Below are 20,036 nucleotides of genomic sequence, written 5' to 3'. Positions count from 1 at the left end.
TGTATAATATGCATCTATATGTGCGTTTTGAGCACTTTGTATTTTAACTAGGGATGCTCGATATTGGCTTTTTTACTGATACCGATATTGTCCAACTCTTAATTTCCGATACCGATATATGCAGGGCTCCCCCCCCCCCCTCCCCAAAAACTGAATAATTTCAGGTAATTAACATTACATATCTCTTGTCGTGGAATTAACACAACATTATGCATACTTTTGACAATAAATAAAATCAGAATTAGTTCTTACCTGCTTGCCTGGGTAAATAAAGGTTAAATAAATGTAAACAAAATAAATAAAAAAATTTTTTTTTGTTTTTTTGAAAACCGATACCGATCATTTCCGATATCACATTTTAATGCCAATATCGGCCGATAATATCGGACATCCCTAATTTTAACCAGTGGCTAAACGATAGGAAAGATCCAGTTTTTTGGAATAAAACCGTAAACTTCAATGGCTTCCATTGGTCTGAAGTGAACACAATGTGAATACGTAGTGGAGGAGTTTACTTGTCACATGTCCTGGACGACGTGTGTGAATGAACAGAGGACAGAGGGTATAGATGGGGCGATACAGGAGGCGATACCAGCCTAGTGATTCACAGGAGGGGTAGAGGCCTGTTGGCTAGTCCAGGGGCACCTCAGCCAGGCTGGGCAGCATGGAGACCGTAGCCAGCTTGGACTCTGTCATCTTATCCAGACCGAACAGCAAGTCCAGCTGAGTGATTGGCCGCAGACGGTCCTCGTCCAGCGGCCTGGGGGGGGGGGGGGTCAGAGGTCATTGACAGGCACAGTGGACACATGCTGGCAGACTGACATATGTAGGTATGCTGACATGCACACACACACACACACACACACACACACACACACACACACACACACACACACACACACACACACACACACACACACACACACACACACACACACACACACACACACACACACACACACACACACACACACACACACACACACACACACACACACACACACACACGGATGATAAAACAATAACTACAAAACCATGAGTCATTACAGCAGTCATCTGAGGATAAAGGCAACATTATGGGAATCAGTTAGCCACTAGGTTTTGTGCTAAGCTAGGCAAGCTTGCAGCCAGATAGCCTTCTACTGAACACAGAGAGGAAATTGGTATCTATCTATCCTTTTGTCTGACTCTGGAGAAGACGGTAAGCACATTTCCCATAATGTTCCTTTAAAAAGGTCAATGTTAGCATTTTGAAATATTCATTATGAATAGAATAATAGAATAAGGGCACAGCACTGCCTAAAATTAAGTTATGTATCTATGGAGAGAACAAGCCATGTTTCAGTCTCATGACCTTCCTCTGGCTGCCAAGTAGCCTGGAAGCCAGTCTTTCTCGCAAAACCTTTTCTACTTTTGCAGTACAGACTGGCCTTCCTCGTATCCACATCGATTTATAGAAATTGCAATGCAACCGGAGCCAATCAGGGACTGCGTTCTAACTGCTGTTCTGTCCCCCAGTGGAACGCAGCTCCCTGATTGGTTCCCGTAGTTAATGACGTGAAATACAGGCCGACAAAACAGAAATGGCGTCTCCCGAAGCAACGAGCGGTAATGTTAACGTTGGTAGAATAAACACAGCCATGAGTGCAGTTATAGCAGAAATAGACTCAATAATGACAAGTAAACAACAACAACAATAATAATAATATACACTAGCGGACTTTCTCAGCGGGAAAGACGTTTTTGCCGTTCTTCCGACTGGACTACTTTCGTTATGCTGATTGGCTGAAGGAGTTTGTCCGTCAAGGCAAGGACTCCCGCCCACTGAAACGGGTCTAAGCAGCTAGAAGTCCAGACTCAGTCTGAGGTAGCAAATGCTTCCAGGCTGGCTGCCAAGGGCATGGGACCAAAAGACTACTCCTCTGCCATGTAATGAATACATAATTTCATTTTAAATAACGTTAGTGCTGTGCCCCGAGTTTCGACCTTTTGGATACTAGGACAGTAAGTACTGCGGAGCCAACTCTAAAGTTATGGTCTCTGCTTCTACAACCCCGATGTGCTGAAATAACTTAAAACGGTAAATCATATGAATCGGGTGCAGTTACAGTACATACACATTCATATTCCCATATTATTTGGGATACTTGCAACTAGGGCTGGGCGATATGGAAATAAATCATATCGCGATAACGATATGATAATTTTATTTTATTTCTCGATATCGATAATTATCGAATTGTTATAAGTATTATTAAAAAAAAACATGTTGAACAGGAGTTGAACAGTTCTGGCTCTGTTAGTTTATTTTCGGTCTTTTGGCGCTTTTTTGGTGGACAAACCACCGCACATGTGCACTGTGACTCGTGACTGGAGTCTAATTCTGCTAGCACACATAGCCTACTGTGTACAGACGGTTTCAAAATGTATTTTAAATTAGAAAGCAAACAAAATAAATGGACAAGAGAAAAATAAATCTCAATTTGGTCAGTATTGTCATTTGGACAAGCAAAGCCATTACTTTAAGTTGCAGGCAAGAAAGACAAGTCTGTCCACTGCCCTGTTGCAGATCACAAAAAAAAATATATATATATATATATATATATATAAAAAATATATATATAAAAAAAATATATATATAAAAAAACGATTTTTCGATTTTTTTTTTTATTTCGATATTCGATATCGATTATTAAAATATATCGCGATATTTATCGTTATCGTTATATCGCCCAGCCCTACTTGCAACTGTGGGTTAGCATAAGTAAACACCATATCGCATTTACAACTACCAGGATGAGGTCATGCAAGACTATGGGAAACCCTATGATCACTGGGATATGCTGATATTAAATCGGGATACGAGCGCATGTAAACACGGTCAGGTTTTGTGATCTGTTGGAGTTAAGACTCCCTTCCCCCCTCTCTTTAATGATCTCCCTCACCCATCTTTCCTTCCTACCCCCCTTCCCTCATTCTTAACCCCAACAAACCCTTCCCCACCTTTCCATATGTCACAACACCCCTATAAGTTGTGTATTCCTGTGACCCCCACCCCTTCCAGTGTTGTATGTATAAAGATGTTTGAAGATCCGGTGAGGAGTCTCTCTGTCGGTGGTGTCTTGGCTAAATACGTTGTTGAGAGTCATCCAGCCTAACTCTGACTATTTTGTATTGATACTTTGATTGAGTTAATAAAATCGTATTAAACAGGTCTCTTTTGACTGAGTACGTTATTAGCTTCGGCTATTTCCACCACAGATCTCTGGGAGTTCCATTTCCATGGTGATGTTTATACTATTTAGTCTACTCGTGTATACAGGGATACAAAAATGCGTATGAAAACACTTGTATCCCATCTATGACTTTGACTGGGATATTATCCAGTGTGTCCAGTATATTATTAATGTGCATTTAAATCATGTCCATGGTACATACGTGTCCTCCTCCTGGCTGTCCTGCAGCTGCTGGGCTATCTGTCTCATCTGCTCTTTGCGGACATAGTCCCGAACGCGGTACATGGCGGCGTCGCGACACAGCTCCCTGAGGTCACTGCCAGAGTAACCATCCGTCTTCTCCGCGATCTCCTTCAGATTAATGGCGTTGCTCAGCTGGCGCATGAAGAAAGAGGATACAAAGATATATATTAGTGGTGGGGAAAAAAATCGATACGTGGCGATACTGTATCGTTACAGGGATGCCAAGTATCGATATTTAATTATGCATACAAAAAAATTTAATAAAAAAATTGTATAAGGAAGTTGCATTGTTCATTTCAATACCTGTAATAGTACAGTAGTCCACACACACGTGCATTCAGTTAAAGAATTAATGTGCATTGGTAAAGAATTTGCACTACAACCCATACCTCATTACACCTTACTGTAAATTGTACCTAAATTGTACCTCATCCCATTTCTGCTTTGCACTGTATAGTATATTGTATATTAGTATATTGTATGGTAACTCAGTTACTTCTACTCTACATTGAGCATTGTATATATATGTACATAGCCATACTGAACACTTGTGTCTACGTACTTGACTTCTATTTTATACTTGCTATACTTATTTTATACTTATCTATTTTTGTCTAGCACAGTCTCTGGAGCGTAACAGAAAGAAGCATTTTGTATAAAAGTATTCTGTACTTCTGTATGACAACTAATAAAGAAACTTGAGTTAAGTTGGAATATGACTGTAATACAAACAGTTCAGTTTGTCAGGTACATGCAACACAGATTACAGTGTTTACATCTGTCTGCTTGAGAAAATACCATGTTCTGCAATAAAAATGATTGAAGTGAGATGAACAGACTGAACTTTATTTCATTAGATAAAACATGTTGACAGTTTTACTTTGCAGTTGAAAAAAGGTAATAAATTAAATTGGATAAAAAAAATTAAAAAAATTCAAAAAAGATTCCGCAATACTCAGCGTATTGCGATATATTTTGTATCGTGATACTATCGTATCGTGACGCAAGTATCGCGATAGTATCGTATTGTGAGGCCTCTGGCGATTCCCACCCCTAATATATATATATATAGAGGTTTATTATGTAGGAGAGAACACCGAGCAGGATTAAGAAAACCAGGGGGTAAGATTATACTAGTGGGCACATAATTAAGTATATCACAGCTACATACCTTATGCATACTGCACTTTATGTGTATACTGTATACTACTTCATCCGAGCATATATTTAGCATTTTAAGATTATATAGATTAGATTATATATATATATATTAGAGCTGGGCCGTTAACGGCGTTAACGTGCTGCGTTAACACTATACTAGTATCGCGCGATAATATAATTAACGCATTAATCTAAAAAAAAAATGTTTACCTTTATTTACCCAGGGTAGGTTCGCTGAGCACAGATGCTCTTTTTCAGGAACGCCCTGCTTCACATTCACACAGTTCCATTCACACCTGGGAGCTGCCCAGTACAACCACAGTTGACACCATTGGCCACTGAGCAACTCCACTGGAGCAGTTGATTCAAGCCATGTCACATAGTTCAAGTTTGAAATGATTCTTTCTGTTTTGCTCCTGAGAGTGCTAGATACTGTACTGTACTGGTAATATTATTTATTTGTGTTAACTTCTGAATAAAACAACTTATTAAACACAAGTACATCTTATTGAACATTATTTTGATATTTCATTACCAATTATCATAGCAAAACAGCTTTTTCAAACAGTCTGTAATGCATTTTGGAAACGGGAGATGGGCTCATGGTGTAATGGGCCACCTGGCCTGAGAAACATAAGGAGGAAAGAAAAAGTAAGGACTTACTTCTGGTCATTATTTGGGTAGAACACACATATTTTGAATGCCTTCGGCAGGTTTTTTTTTTTTTTGTCATTTTAATCTAGATTAATCTAGATTAAATCCAGGATTGCAGATAGATTAATCTAGATTAAAAAATATTATCTATGCCCACCTCTAATATATATATATATATATATATATATACATATTGTAACTATATTTATTGTAGGGCAAATATAATTAGAGGGCATACATACCCTCAACTTGCACCTTGACCTTTTTACACTGCCTACTTTCCCTTATGCGCATGCACAGAGTCAATTACATTGTTATATTGTTTACACTGCCTATTTTTTATTCTATTTTTACTTACCACTATACTATAATTCTATGACCTGTACCATGTCTTCTACTACCTGTACCTCCCCTCCCCCATGCTGCTATGATGCCTGAATTTCCCCAAGGGGATCAATAAAGGAATATCTTATCTTATCATAATACCGGAGTTTCCATTTTAATTGTTGTTTAATATGCATGAAAAGTGTTTTTATAGGCACAGACAATTATGACCAGATTGCTTGTCCAACCAATTAATTGAATCCCCCCTTGGACACGTTGGCCGTGCCAACATGCTCCCTGGTGGAAACACTGATACACGCAAACTACACACACCGTGCGAAACGGCTTACATTTTCTCCTGCCAAGATCAGCTTCAGGATCTCCTGCCTTTGTCTGGTTTTCTATGGAAAGACAGCAGGAGACAGGTAATTACATTAGAACATGTAAGGACATCACTGACAGAGCTATATCACAGGTGTGTAATTCTGTTGTTGCGTGCCATGTGTACATATTTTACCGGGAAGCCGACATGAAACGTAGTGGGCATCCTGCGGAGAATGGCTGGGTCCAGATCCTGAGGCCTGTTTGTAGCTCCCATCACCATCACCTAGCAACAGTATGTAAACACTATTTTCATTAAAAGGCCCAGTCGGTGATCCAAATTATAAACGCATGGGTAGCCCCCAGCACCGAAAATAAAACATAAGAATGGAGACATGTAGGGCGGCTGAGTGGCGCAGTAGGCAAGGCGCTCGCCACTAACGCAGGATATGCTGGTATCGAGCCCAACTCTCTGTGTTGCTACCGGCTTGGCCGGCCGTCGTACTAACACAATTGGGCAGTGTTAGAGGGTGGGAAAGTCGGTGGGTGGGGATTGGACGTTGTGGACAGCGACTCCTACAGGTCAGTTGGTGCGCCTGTACAGCAAAATCAGGAAGTATCGGGGGCAGCATGAGCCTCCCACGCGTTACTCCTCGCCACTGAGAGATCGCGCTGTACAGGTGAAAAGATGCAACGGCTGCCTCCTCGTGTACCGGAGGGGACACGTGATGCAAGGCTTGGTCCTCACTGCAGCCGACCAGTGGGAGGCATAGTCTAGCAGCGTTCGAGACAGGGGAGGGAAGAATTGGAAATACGAAATTGGGATGGGAGAAAAATAGAAAAATGGGAGAAAAAGTGGATAAAAAAGAAAAAAGAATGGAGACATGTTTTGGAGCTGTTGATGCAAGGACTGCAAGGGTTGGGTACCGAACTCTGTGCTTTTAATGGTACAGACCGAATTACATCGGTATTAACGGTACCAAGTTTCGGTACCTTTACATATTTAGTATAAGAGTGTAATATCACTAGACAAGAGGGAGCCTTTTCCACAAATATATATATTACTGTCCTGTCTCTTGGGTCTTTGGATGGCGAGATAATGTTGATATTTAAACATTTAAAAACATAATACATGATCATGCGATTTATTTTGTGTGGTGTACCGTGTGTTACAACAATAAATAACAAAATGTTCTAAATAAATAACAATGTTGAAATTGAGAGACTTGGATTTATTTTTTTATAACTGAAATACAATGTTTTGTTATTACCAAAAAAGGGTACCGCTGGGTACCGATACCGAATTCCAGGAACTGGTACTGGTGCCCAACCCTAACTACCACTAGACAACTTAATTCTATTCACTGTATTTGTGTCTGTAAACATGAGTTCCCGCCTCTGCTGTGTTCAGCTGTCACTCAAGCAGCAAGGCAGAGAGGAGAGACGGAGAGAAGCAGACACACAGTGAGAACCACAACCGTTTTGGGGAGCAAGTTGCCTGAATATTAATTCATTAAAATCTATTTTGAATTCTATCACATTATTACAGTTCAATCAGTTAACTTTTTGCCAGGTTAGATCGATAGTTCCATATTCAGAAAAAAGAGAAAAAGACGACAGCCCTAGTAGTTAGCATGGAAAGCAAGTCAATAGTGTAAAAATGCAATGATCGCTTAGTTATCACTAACAGACGTCACCAAAATAAACAAAAATGTTAAACTGTCGGTTGTAATCATGTGTAATTGTGCAAAAAAGATTGTATGAATGAGAGAATATTAGGGATGGGGTGGAAAAATACAGCAGAGTATCACGATATTTTGCGCTGCGATATTGTATCGATACACTGACGGTAAGTATCGATATTTAAAATATATTTCTTGCTTGACAATCAAATCAAATCAAAATCAAATCAAATTTATTTATAAGGCCCGACAACACACGTTAATGTCCCCATGGGCCGTACATGTCTTCTTTAAACAAGTCAAGAAGAAAACATAAGAATAAGACAATCCCATTTTACTGCAATAAAAACCATTGTACTGAGGTGAACAGACTGAAAATGTTACCTTATATAAAACATATATTGTACATATATTCTCATTGCAGATGTTTACATTATATTACATTCATAATTTGCAGTTGAAAAAAAGGTAATAAATCGTAATAAATCACAATGTATTGCAATACTATCGTATTGTGACTTATGTATTGTGATAACATCATATCGTGGGGCCTCTGGTTGATTCCCACCCCTAGAGAATACCCTCCTGCCATTAACCCTTTCACTATCACATCAGAAGGTTAACCCTTTCACTACCACACTACAGACAGTTAACTGTCTGTAGTGTGGTAGTGAAAGGGTTAACCTGCTGTCGTGTGATAGTGAAAGGGTTATAACCCTTTGTCGTGTGGCAGTGAAAGTGTTAACCTTCTGTATTGTCGCAGTGAAAGGGTTATAACCCTTTGTCGTGTGGCAGTGAAAGTGTTAACCTTCTGTATTGTCGCAGTGAAAGGGTTATAAGTTAAACCCTGTGTCGTGTGGCAGTGAAAGGATTAACCGTTTTTGGTAGTGAAAGGGTTAACGCCGATGTTACCTGGCTGGTGCTGGCGGTATCCAGCCCATCCCACAAGCTCATGAACTGGGCCTTCATCATGGCCGTGGCCTCATGGTCCATCATGGACCGGTTCCTCAGGAAGGAATCTGACATATTATGAAAAGACACACAGAAGATACACAAGACTAAAAGTCAGAGCATTACATACAAACAACTCATATGCAGATATTAGCGGAATTCAGCTGGGTATGAATAGTTTGAATAGCACTGTTGACAGCAGTGCAAGATGACCACAGGCGAATGCAACGGTAGAATGAAGTGAACGTGCTAAGCACTGTAATCATTGTTGATTTTCCACTTCAAATCTGTGTGCGATAAGCTCGCCGTCAGGACGCACTCACCGATTTCGTCAATGAAGATGATGCATGGCTGAATCTTGACGGCCAATGAGAAGACGGCGGCAGTGAGCTTCTGTGATTCGCCGTACCACTTGTCAGTCAGTGTGGAAGCCTGCAGGTTGATGAAGTGGCATCCGGAGGCTTTAGCCGTTGCCTTGGCAATCATGGTCTTCCCGCATCCCGGCGGGCCAAACAATAACACACCTTGGGAGATAACATTTGGTTTGAAAACCTAAATCTACAAGTCATTATTCCTAGAAAGTGACCTGGCTTAAATAATATGAACCTGCCTGGAGTAGCAGGTGGCATGATGCCATAGCTTATACCATCCTATCCCATCTGGACAACAGGCAGGGAAGTTATGAGAGAATGCTGTTCATTGACTACAGTACACCATACCTAGGGCTGGGCGATTAATCGATTTTATCAATTAATTCGAATGAATGATTTAGGATGATTTGAGATGATGTTAAATTATCTTTTTCTTTTTTTTAAGAGTCACCTTTTATTTTACAAAAAGTGATGTTTGGTGAAAGTTAGATTTGCACTTCATTAATCCCAATAGGGAAAATTCATTCTTGTTTGATGATCAAGAGGCACCTTTTATTTGTGTTAAGTGAAGTTTGGTGAAAAAGCAAGTTATTGTACTATTAATCCCAATAGGGACATTCATCTTTGTTTGATCAAGAGTAACCTTGATAGCATATGAAAGAGACCTTACTGGGAATACAGTGCAGAGAGATGAGGGACAACTTGATTTTCTCTGGTATCAGTGAGGACAAAGCTGAGGATAAAACTGAGCCGGAAAAAATTGTAAGAGACTTTATGTCAAAAAAACTCAAACTGTCCCCTGAGGTGGTTAGGGACATAACCTTCTCAAGGGTTCACAGACTGGGCCGACCTGTTGAAGGAAAAACCAGACCAATTATAGCTCGGTTTGAGCACTACAAGCATAAGGAGTTGGTGAAGAGCCGTGGTAAGGAGTTGAAGGGGTCCTCTCTGTGGTTAAATGACCACTTTCCTGTGGAGATCAATGACAGGAGAAAACAACTGCTTCCTATCATGAGGGAAAACAGGGCCCTGAATCACAGAGTGGCTTTGTCAGTCGATAAACTGTACATAAATGGACAACTGTATAGAGACTCAAAGGTGACCCCCTGGCTGTTTTAGATGGAGGATGTTGTGTTTTCATTTCATTTTTGTTTTTGTTTTCTATAAATTTCTATGACTACATCCAATACTGATATACCCTGCATTCAGTTAGGCCTTCACAAGGGCCTGGTTTTAGCTCATGTGAATGTATGTGGAGATGATGTGGATTTGACACAGTGGATTCTTGAACATGAAAAAATGAAACTCAAAACATTTGAATACACTGAGCACAATCTACAGGATATAGAAAATGATATTGACCCAGACAATAATCTATTCTTCAACATCAACGACAACTGCTGCTACTATACTGAAGATCAGTACAACAGGACAATTAAGACAGTTAACAAACTATCAATAATTCACTTCAATTCAAGAAGTCTGTACGCAAACTTTAACAGCATTAAGGAATACTTAAACCAGTTTACACAACCATTTAACATAATTGCCATTTCAGAAACTTGGATGAACGAGGAAAAGGGAATGGATTTTGAAATGGTCGGATATGAACTCAACTATATGAACAGAAAAAATAAGAGTGGTGGAGGAGTGGCTGTGTATGTGGATAATAACTTGAATTATAAGATTGTAGAAAAAATGACAAATGTGATTGATAATTTATTAGAATGTATAACAATAGAAATATGTGTAGAAAAAAAGAAAAATATAATTGTGAGCTGTATATATAGAGCACCAGGTTCGAATATTGAAGTTTTCAAGGACTGGATGGAAGAAATGTATATAAACAATAATCAAAAGGCTATTTTCATCTGTGGGGATTTTAACATTGATCTTTTAAATCCAAACAAACATAAAATGACTGAGGAATTCATCAACACATTGTATAGTTTGAGCCTTTATCCAAAAATCACAAGACCCAGCCGAATCACATCCCATTGTGCCACTCTGATAGACAATATATTTACGAACATTATAGAAAACAATACAGTGAGTGGATTACTAATAAATGACATCAGCGACCATTTACCAGTTTTTACAGTTTATGACAACAACTACACAGAAAACAAGCAGGACAATAAACTACAATTTAAACGAGTAAGGACTGAAGAATCAATGAACGCTTTCAAAAATGATTTGCTACTACAAAATTGGGAGATAGTATATAAAGAGGATGACACTGATAAAGCATATGAAACATTCTTATCTATATTTAACTTACTATATCACAAACATTGTCCAATAAAAGAATATAGCAGTAAACATAAACACTCAGACAGCCCATGGATCACAAGGGGATTACAGAATGCATGTAAAAAGAAAAATACACTATATAGAGAATTTATAAAACATAGAACTAAAGAGGCAGAAAATAAATATAAGAAATATAAAAACAAGTTGACTAATATTATGAGAAGATGTAAGAAGGATCATTATAGTAGAATATTAGATAACAACAAATATAATATTAAAGGTGTTTGGAAGATATTAAATGGTATTATCAGGAATGGATCAAGACAAATAAACTATCCTCAGTATTTTATGGAAGAGGATCAAACTATTAGCAATATGGATGATGTGGTTAACAACTTTAATAAATTTTTTGTAAATATTGGACCAGAATTAGCGGGAAAAATCCCAGATCCAGTGACTCCTGAAGACATAAAAGACAATTACATTGAAAGAAATCCTAGTTCAATGTTTCTGGAAGCGGTAGATGAAAATGAAATTATAGAAACTACTAATAAATGTAAAAAAAATACATATACAGACAGTAATGAAATAGATATGAAAATAGTAAAAAATGTCATTATTGGGATTTCAAAACCACTCACGCACATCTGCAATTTATCATTCAAAACTGGTCGATTTCCGAATAAAATGAAAATAGCAAAAGTCATACCTCTGTTCAAGACTGGAGATAAACACCACTTCACAAATTATAGGCCTGTTTCTCTACTTCCTCAGTTTTCAAAAATATTAGAAAAACTCTTCAACAACAGATTAGATAAATTCATTGATAAACATAATTTACTCACCGATAGCCAGTATGGATTCAGAACACACCGGTCAACATCACTAGCGTTAATAGAACTCATTGAAAAAATCACAAATTCCATAGATCAAAAAAAACATGTAGCTGGAGTATTCATTGACCTAAAAAAAGCATTTGATACTATTAATCATGATATATTAATCAGGAAATTGGAGAGATATGGGATCAGGGGGGTAGTATTGGACTGGGTAAGAAGCTATCTAAATAAAAGACAACAATTTGTGACAATGAGAGATTATAAATCTGAATGTTTGGACATTGCTTGTGGTGTCCCCCAGGGGTCAGTGTTGGGTCCAAAACTGTTCATCTTGTACATTAACGAGATATGTAAAGTATCCAATATATTTAAATGTATTTTATTTGCGGATGACACTAATCTTTTTTTTTCTGGTGAGAATGTCCAGCAGCTTTTAGAGGTCATCACATCTGAAATGAAGAAATTGAAGGAATGGTTTGATAGAAACAAATTATCATTGAACTTGAGCAAAACTAAAATTATGTTGTTTGGAAACTGTAGATTGGATACTCAGGTACAAGTTAAAATAAATGATGTGATTATTGAAAGAGTTTATGAAAATAAATTCCTAGGTGTAATAATAGACCATAAAATCTGTTGGAAACCTCACATAAAACATGTCCAATCTAAACTCTCACGAAGCATTTCAGTCATGAGTAAAGTAAAGCACATCCTGGATAGAAAATCACTCTACATTCTCTACTGTTCACTAGTTTTACCATATTTAAATTACTGTGCTGAAGTCTGGGGAAACAATTATAAGTCTACACTACAACCACTTTTTATACTCCAAAAAAGGGCCATAAGGATAGTTCACATTGCAGGTTATCGTGATCACACTAACATATTGTTTCTGGAGTCAAAGACATTGAAGTTAAATGATCTTGTGGAATTTAAAACGGCACAATTAATTTATAAAGCAAAAAGTCATGCACTTCCAAGAAACATTCAAGAATTGTTCTTTGATAGGGAGGGGGGTTATAATCTGAGGGGAGAACACAATTTAAAGGTGCTAAACGTACGCACTACCATGAGAAAACACTGCATCTCAATATGTGGAGTGAAACTGTGGAACAGTCTTAATGTGGTGTTAAAGCAATGTCCAAACATGAGACAATTCAAACTGATGTATAAGGAAATTATGTTCACAAGGTACAGGGATGAAGAAGGGACTTGATATTCACAGGTGTTTACATTTTTATTTTGTTTCTATTTTATTTTATTTTATACATATATAGTTTTTGTTTTTTGTTTTGCATATATATATATATATTTTTTTTTTCTTTTCTTTTCTTTTCTTTCTTTTTTTATGTTTAAAATAGTACACTCATTTGAGTAGTGGAAAAGGGGTAGGATTAAATAAGTGTATACTTCTTCCTACTCCTTTTCGAACATGCAGATTGAGTTGTTTTTCTTTTTTGTTATTGTTTGTTGTATTCATTGCATGTTCGAAATAAAGACTTCAAATCAAATAAAAAAAAAACTTATATATATATTTATTTTTTTAAGTGAAGATTGGTGAAAGTTAGGTTTGCACTTCAATCCCATTCCCAATAGGGAAATTCATCTTGGTTTGATAATTTGTGACAAATAAAAACAAAGCTTATTTGAATGATTTCCTTGGCGTTTCTAGTTTTTAAGAGAAAAAAATCGTAAATTGGACTGAGATTTTATTTTTAGGCCATATCGCCCAGCCCTAACCATAGCCAAGCTCAGCACCCGGGGACTGAACTCCACCCTGTGTAATTTGGTTCTCAACTTCAGGCAGAACACTGGTGGTAAGGGTGAGCAACTGCACCTCTTCGACCATCATCCCCCCCAGGTTTGCCCTCTGAACCCCCTACTGTACTCCTTGTTAGGGATGGGTATCGAATTCGGTACTTTTGAGGTACCGAACTGAAACACGTCGGTACTACCGAGTATCGATTCAAGTGAGATACCGAATTTAATTTTTTATTTTATTATTTATTTCTTTACTTTATTTTTTATTTATATTTTTTTTAACGTTCACACGCACAATATATGCTTACCTAGGATTTGACTTAATTCAACAACAAAGCAGTCGGAGCAATGGCAAGCCGAAAACTGTCGAAATTGTAGTTATTTGAAGTTTGGATTTTCTTTTTTCACGACTGAGGTAGGTAAATAAAATGTCTTGAGACTAAAGTACCGGAAAAAGGTACCGTTGGGTACCGGTATCGATTCACAGGTACCGGTACCGTATCGGTTCAAATGTGAAAGGTACCCATCCCTACTCCTTGTACATACAGGAAGGCATGGCCAAGCGTGGCTCCAACACCATCGTTATCCAGGACAACGGACAACACAGGTGTGGTGTGCCAGCGATGAGAAGGCCTACCCGGAGGAGGTGGAGGACCTGGAAATGTGGTGCCAGAAAAACGACCTCTCCCTGACCATCAATAAGACAAAGGAGCTGATAGTGGACTTCTGGAGAAAACAGGAGAGGAACTAGAACCCCAGCAGCAGTTGGTCAGCTGACCTTAGGGCTCCGGATCGGGTGTGGTGACGGCGTGACGCACGAGCTCGTCAGGTACTGTGGGGCCAGGCCATTTAGGCATTTATATACTACGCTTTTCTAGACACTCAAAGCGCTTTACAATGTAGGCCTCCTTCACCATCACTGTGTAGCACCCAACCTTGGGCTATGCAGGCTCAATGGCTGCCACTGGCACCAGGCACACATCACACTACACAATAGCTGAGGCTCAGGAGACAGGGATTGATATCAACCAATTAAGGGGAAGGGGTGATTAGGTGGCCTTGATGTCAGCCATGCTGCCGGACAATACCTAGCCAAGTATCTCTCAAGTAAGCTCTTAGGTAGATTGACTAAGTCACGGAGTGTTCTAGTCTAGATATACTTTTAAAATCTTGTATACAGGAGTTATGGAAGCTTGTAGTTAATCCTTCTGTACTATAACTACTATGGAATGTGCGTTATGAACCAAACTATCTATGCAGGTAATATAGATCCATCATGCACATAGCCTGTCAGTGAAAATACTGATTAAGTATTCAAAATGTTAGCTAGCTACAGTATCTAAAGCAAATTACCGTTTAATTTAAAGGACAGGTTCAACGGTTTTAACCCTGGCCCTATTTAAACATCGTCTTTCGTGATTTTCATGGATCACTTCGGTATTGAGAAACAAAGATACGTGTTTTAGCCTTCAAAAACCATGATACATGTCCTTTTCCAAAATGGGAAACTCACAGTATGACCAGATGTGTCTTAATATGTCCTACTGAGGAAATGGTGCAATCACCATATCATTACAAGGAGTTGTATCAGGGGCGGTTAGGTGGCCGAGCGGAGATTGCGTTCGTCACCAGCCCCGGAGCTGAGCTGGATTTGCCTGTTCGAATCCAGCTCACAGCTCCGGGGTTGTCACCAGCTTGGCTGGCCGTCTGCACTGATACAATTGGCTGTATCAGAGGGTGGGAGAAGCTGGCGGGGTGGGTCCGGGTCATTGTAAACAGCGACTCCTACAGTTCGGTCGGGGCGCCTGCTAAGCGCGGATTGGACGTGAGGGGGATAGTGTGGTCCTCCCACACGCTACGCCCTCTCAATGAGAATCCGCGCTGCCAGGTGAAAAGAAGCGGTGATTGGCTGGACGTGTGTCGGAGGAAGCACGTGGTAGCCTCCACTCTCCCAGATGATCTGACTGTGGGGGGTAAGTGCGCAGCGACCAGGAAGGGACTGGGAATTGGCATACGACTAACATTGGGATGGGAGAAAATCGGAGGAAAATGGAGGGGGAAAAAGACCAAAAAAAAAAAAAAAACAAGGAGTTGTATCAAGTATCGATAAGCAGCATCGATAGTGGTATCGGTAAAAAAACATAACGATACCCATCCTAATGTTCAATCAGTAAAAATACAGTTTGATGATATTATAATATGCTATGTATTGTAGTGCTGGTACCTTTTGGAGGCTGGAATAGTTTGGATCCAGCCAGCAGGTGTCTCTTCTGGAAGGGGAGGATGACCGTGTCCTGTAGCTCATAGATGACATCATCCAGACCTGCTATATCCCTCCATGACACCTGCAGGAAGGACATTGTTTGAAACTTTGGCTGCGGTCTAAGTGCTACGCAGTGAGATGTCAGACTGATAAGACATGATCAACTGGTTTCTATTGTTAAAAACCTATCCAGGCATTGTGAGATCTGGTAGACATCCGAGAGAAACCTGATTTATGGAATAATACTAGGGATGTCCGATATTATCGGCCGACCGATATTATCGGCCGATATCGGCAGTAAAATGTGATATCGGAAAATATCGGTATCGGAATTTTTTTTTTTTTTTTTTTTTTTTTTTACATTTATTTAACCTTTATTTACCCAGGCAAGCAAGTAAGAACCAATTCTTATTTTATTTATTGTCAAAAGTATGCATGTTGGTTTAATTCAACAACAAGAGATATGTAATGTTAATTTTTACTTTTTTAATTATCATATTTTGCACAGATAATGCTTACATTTAGAAAGCCTTTTGAATGCATAAAGTGAAATTATTAATTACCTGAAATTATTCAGTTTTTTTGGGGGGAAACCCTGCATATATCGGTATCGGTTGATATCGGTATCGGTATCGAAATTAAGAGTTGGACAATATCGGAATATCGGTATCGGTAAAAAAGCCAATATCGAGCATCCCTAAATAATACCTTTACTATTCATGGTCAAAGTCTGAAAAGTCACTTCCCTTATGTTTTGCATGGATTCCGGTCTATTCTCAAGTGAACGCGCCGACTAACATGAACACAAAGGAACGTTCAAAGGTTTTCCAAAAGAAAACGTTACCTTCATACTTCGTGGATCAACCAAGTGAGTTGCAATGTTCATCTCGTACTCTGTGAGCTTGACCCCATCTACTCCAATCTTCTTCATCAGCGCCTCTGCCTGGGGAGGAAACAGATGCACGGGCACACACACACGGACACACGCACACACACACAGAACTGATGACACAGCCCAAAAAAAGTCTGCCATTTCTGCTTTGCACTATATAGTACTGTACATTAGTACACTGCATAGTATTGTATATTATATGGTAACTCAGTTACGTCTATTCTGCATCGAACATTGTACATATGTCTATACTGAACACTGTGACCTCATTTTCTACTTCTAAATTACATGCTATACTATGTTATTTGATACTATCTTGTCTAGCACAGTCTCTGGAGTGTAACAGTAAGAAGCATTTTGTATGAAAGTATTCTGTACTTCTGTATGACAACTATTAAAGAAACTTGAACTTGAAACTTGAAACAGATAAGGTTACAAAGTAATGCTACTCCAGTCAGTGCATTTATGTCCCTGCAGCTATATACTGTATTACTTAACTTGGGCCAATAGCAGCTCACCTTATTTCACATTCCATTTGTGCACTAAGACTGAAAAGTTGTGGATGGGCATTTGAAGGCATGTCAATATTTGAATATCCTATAAAAAAAATGGTTTATTGATTTACCAAACTACACCCCCCCCCCCTCTTCTGTGATCCTTGCCTAAACAAATATGGAAATTATAACTGCAGATAGTTTTCCATTTATGAGTCAAATAAATAAGGAAACCAAACATATTAGAAAGACAAACTGACCTCAGAAAGTAGGCTGAATCAGTGGAGTTGACTCAAACAAAACCAACAGCTATAGTTGAATACCTACGTAATAACCAGATAATTGTTATCAAAAAAAATAATAATAATAATAAACTATACCTTTTTCTTAGCCTGGTTTTTCTGTTTCTGCGTCGGGTCCATGGCCTCCACCACCCACTTGATGCTGTAGTAGGTGGCAGCACCGAAGATGGTGAGTCTCAGCAGCATGCCCACCAACTCGTTCCTGGACAGCGGCCGCAGCAGGGCCTCCCGGGGGAGGTCTTTCAGCAACATCACAGCAAGCAGGCGTCACTCCATTGGCTGGATACAGAACGAGGAGGGAAGCGGAAGCAGAAACATATGTTAGTGTAACTTGTTACGTCAAACTTCAGCGCATCAATCATCAACAAGGCCTCCAAAATCATAGGTTGTGTGACCTTCTCTCCTTGGACTCCATGCATCTTCACCTCCCGCACAACAACCCGTGCCACCTCCTGCACACCCCCTGTTTCAGACCCTGCCCTCAGGTAGGCGCTTCAAGTCTGCCAACTGCTCTAAGAGAGTGCTTGAGAGGCCCGGGGACCCCCAGGGGCTCATGAGGGTGTTCCAGGGGGTCCCCAGAAAGATGTTTCACTCACTAAACGTTAGTCCAATGAGATAATACCCAAGAGAGCGTATTCTGATCAAAGGTGTCCCTTTCTACCCGAGGACAAAGAATCAACTGCATATGGAATTAATATGGACTAAATCATTTTCAACAACAAACGTCTACTCAGTGTCAGCGACAAAAGGCTCCACGGCCTAATGTGCATCCATTCAAGAGCCCATCACACGATCAATAATATTGAGAAACAAACTGCTCTAAGAGACGGGTTGTTCTTGTATGCAGACTAAACCTGGGACCCAAATCCCTGTCTGGGACAGATTAGCTATTACGTATCAATGCCATGTGGGGATCTCTCTGACTCACCAGACTCACATGCTTTGTATATATACTTTTTGTTATGTTCTCTCTCTCTTAAACAGTACTGTATATTTGCATATCTTGTATGGCATAAATGTCTGGATGTAACAGTACTACTGTGTATATCTATCTGTATAGATGGATATTTCTCTCCCACCCACCCACCCCCTCCTAATGTACAGTCCCCTCCCCAACATATGTATATACTCTGTCAGGATCTAGGGGTAACAGTACTGTATATTTGAATACCGTTTATGTCACAAATGTATCAGTACTAAATACCTATATGTCCCTATGCCATAAATGTCATGTATGTTGTGTATGTCATAAATGTCTATATGAATTGAAAATGGGGGACCCTGATGGAAACAAGACAAACGTCTTTTTCAGGTCTGCATCCCCTTAACAATTGTATGTATTGAGCCGTACTGTATTGTACCCATTCTGCAATCTGTTAAATAAAGTTTTCATTCATTTATTCATTCATGAATTGAAAATGGGGGACCCTGATGTAAACAAGACGAAAGTCTTTCTCTGGTCTGCATCCCCTTAACAATTGTGTGTATTGAGCCGTACTGTATTGTACCCATTCTGCAATCTGTTAATACAGTGTTCAATCAATCAATCAGGTAAACGCCAGCTTGACCTGCCGGTGACATAATGAAACCAAAGCAGCCGAGTACTAGTCTGCTGCCTAGCGGCGTAGCATCAAGGCTAGCAGCTCTCTGTTAGTTCACTAATCATTCTGCTCCCATGTCTGTCAGGCAGCAACAGGGTCGACCGATAGCTAACGTTAATTGTACGGTCATTGTTATTATATAGGTGACATTGTCATCATAAAGAATGAAACAATACTCACTGAAAGAGGGATCAGTGGCACACCAAGAGCATCGCAGCAGGTCCGCCTGGTACTGTAACCCGGAATGGAACAACCGCACTAACCAAAGGTTCCGGGCCGGCGTTGTTTTTTTGTTCCGACGACTCAGTCATTGTGGACAAACACCTCTAGGTGGCAGACATGGACCGTGGCTCCGTTGGCCACGCAGATCAGCACCATGGACAGCTATTATACGTGCAGCGTTCCAATGACTCTTTTTGTATCACAAACAGTACTGTATTTGCAAATCTGGTATGTCACTCATAAATGTATAGATGTAGCAGTACTGTCTATCTGTATGTCATGTATGTCATATATGTCCTGATGAATTGAAAATGGGGGACCCTGATGTAAACAAGACGAAAGTCTTTCTCTGGTCTGCATCCCCTTAACAATTGTATGTATTGAGCCGTACTGTACTGTACCCATTCTGCAATCTGTTAAATAAAGTTTTCAATCAATCAATCAATGACCACAAGACACACAATAA

The 20,036-nt window shown here is 39.4% G+C and overlaps 1 protein-coding gene across 1 annotated transcript; it reads right to left on the bottom strand.

Moving 5' to 3' along the window:
• Positions 1 to 270: 270 nt before the first annotated feature.
• On the bottom strand, positions 271 to 19,569 carry atad1a (ATPase family AAA domain containing 1a). The gene is made up of 10 exons (XM_084338032.1): positions 19,529 to 19,569; positions 17,826 to 18,026; positions 16,904 to 17,002; positions 16,021 to 16,141; positions 8,896 to 9,096; positions 8,534 to 8,640; positions 6,136 to 6,225; positions 5,969 to 6,019; positions 3,439 to 3,611; positions 271 to 760 (listed from the first exon to the last, which is right to left on the bottom strand). Exons 2-10 carry the CDS (start codon positions 17,997 to 17,999, stop codon positions 631 to 633), a joined length of 1,146 nt encoding a protein of 381 aa, XP_084194158.1. The 5' UTR covers positions 18,000 to 18,026; positions 19,529 to 19,569; the 3' UTR covers positions 271 to 630.
• Between the last annotated feature and the right edge of the window lie 467 nt (positions 19,570 to 20,036).

The sequence above is a fragment of the Notolepis coatsorum genome (genome assembly GCF_963971535.1).
Source record: "Notolepis coatsorum genome assembly, chromosome: 2".
Taxonomy (NCBI): Eukaryota; Metazoa; Chordata; class Actinopteri; order Aulopiformes; family Paralepididae; genus Notolepis; species Notolepis coatsorum.
This window is presented reverse-complemented; position numbering and strand designations above follow the sequence as displayed.

Excerpts from the sequence above, each read along its gene's own strand:
- atad1a (XM_084338032.1), bottom strand. The coding sequence starts at position 17,999 with ATGTTGCTGAAAGACCTCCCCCGGGAGGCCCTGCTGCGGCCGCTGTCC. Across the intron at positions 8,641-8,895 it reads CATCTTCATTGACGAAATCG|ATTCCTTCCTGAGGAACCGG; the intron begins GTGAGTGCGTCC and ends ATAATATGTCAG. Across the intron at positions 761-3,438 it reads GACAGCCAGGAGGAGGACAC|GCCGCTGGACGAGGACCGTC; the intron begins GTATGTACCATG and ends CCCCCCCCCCAG.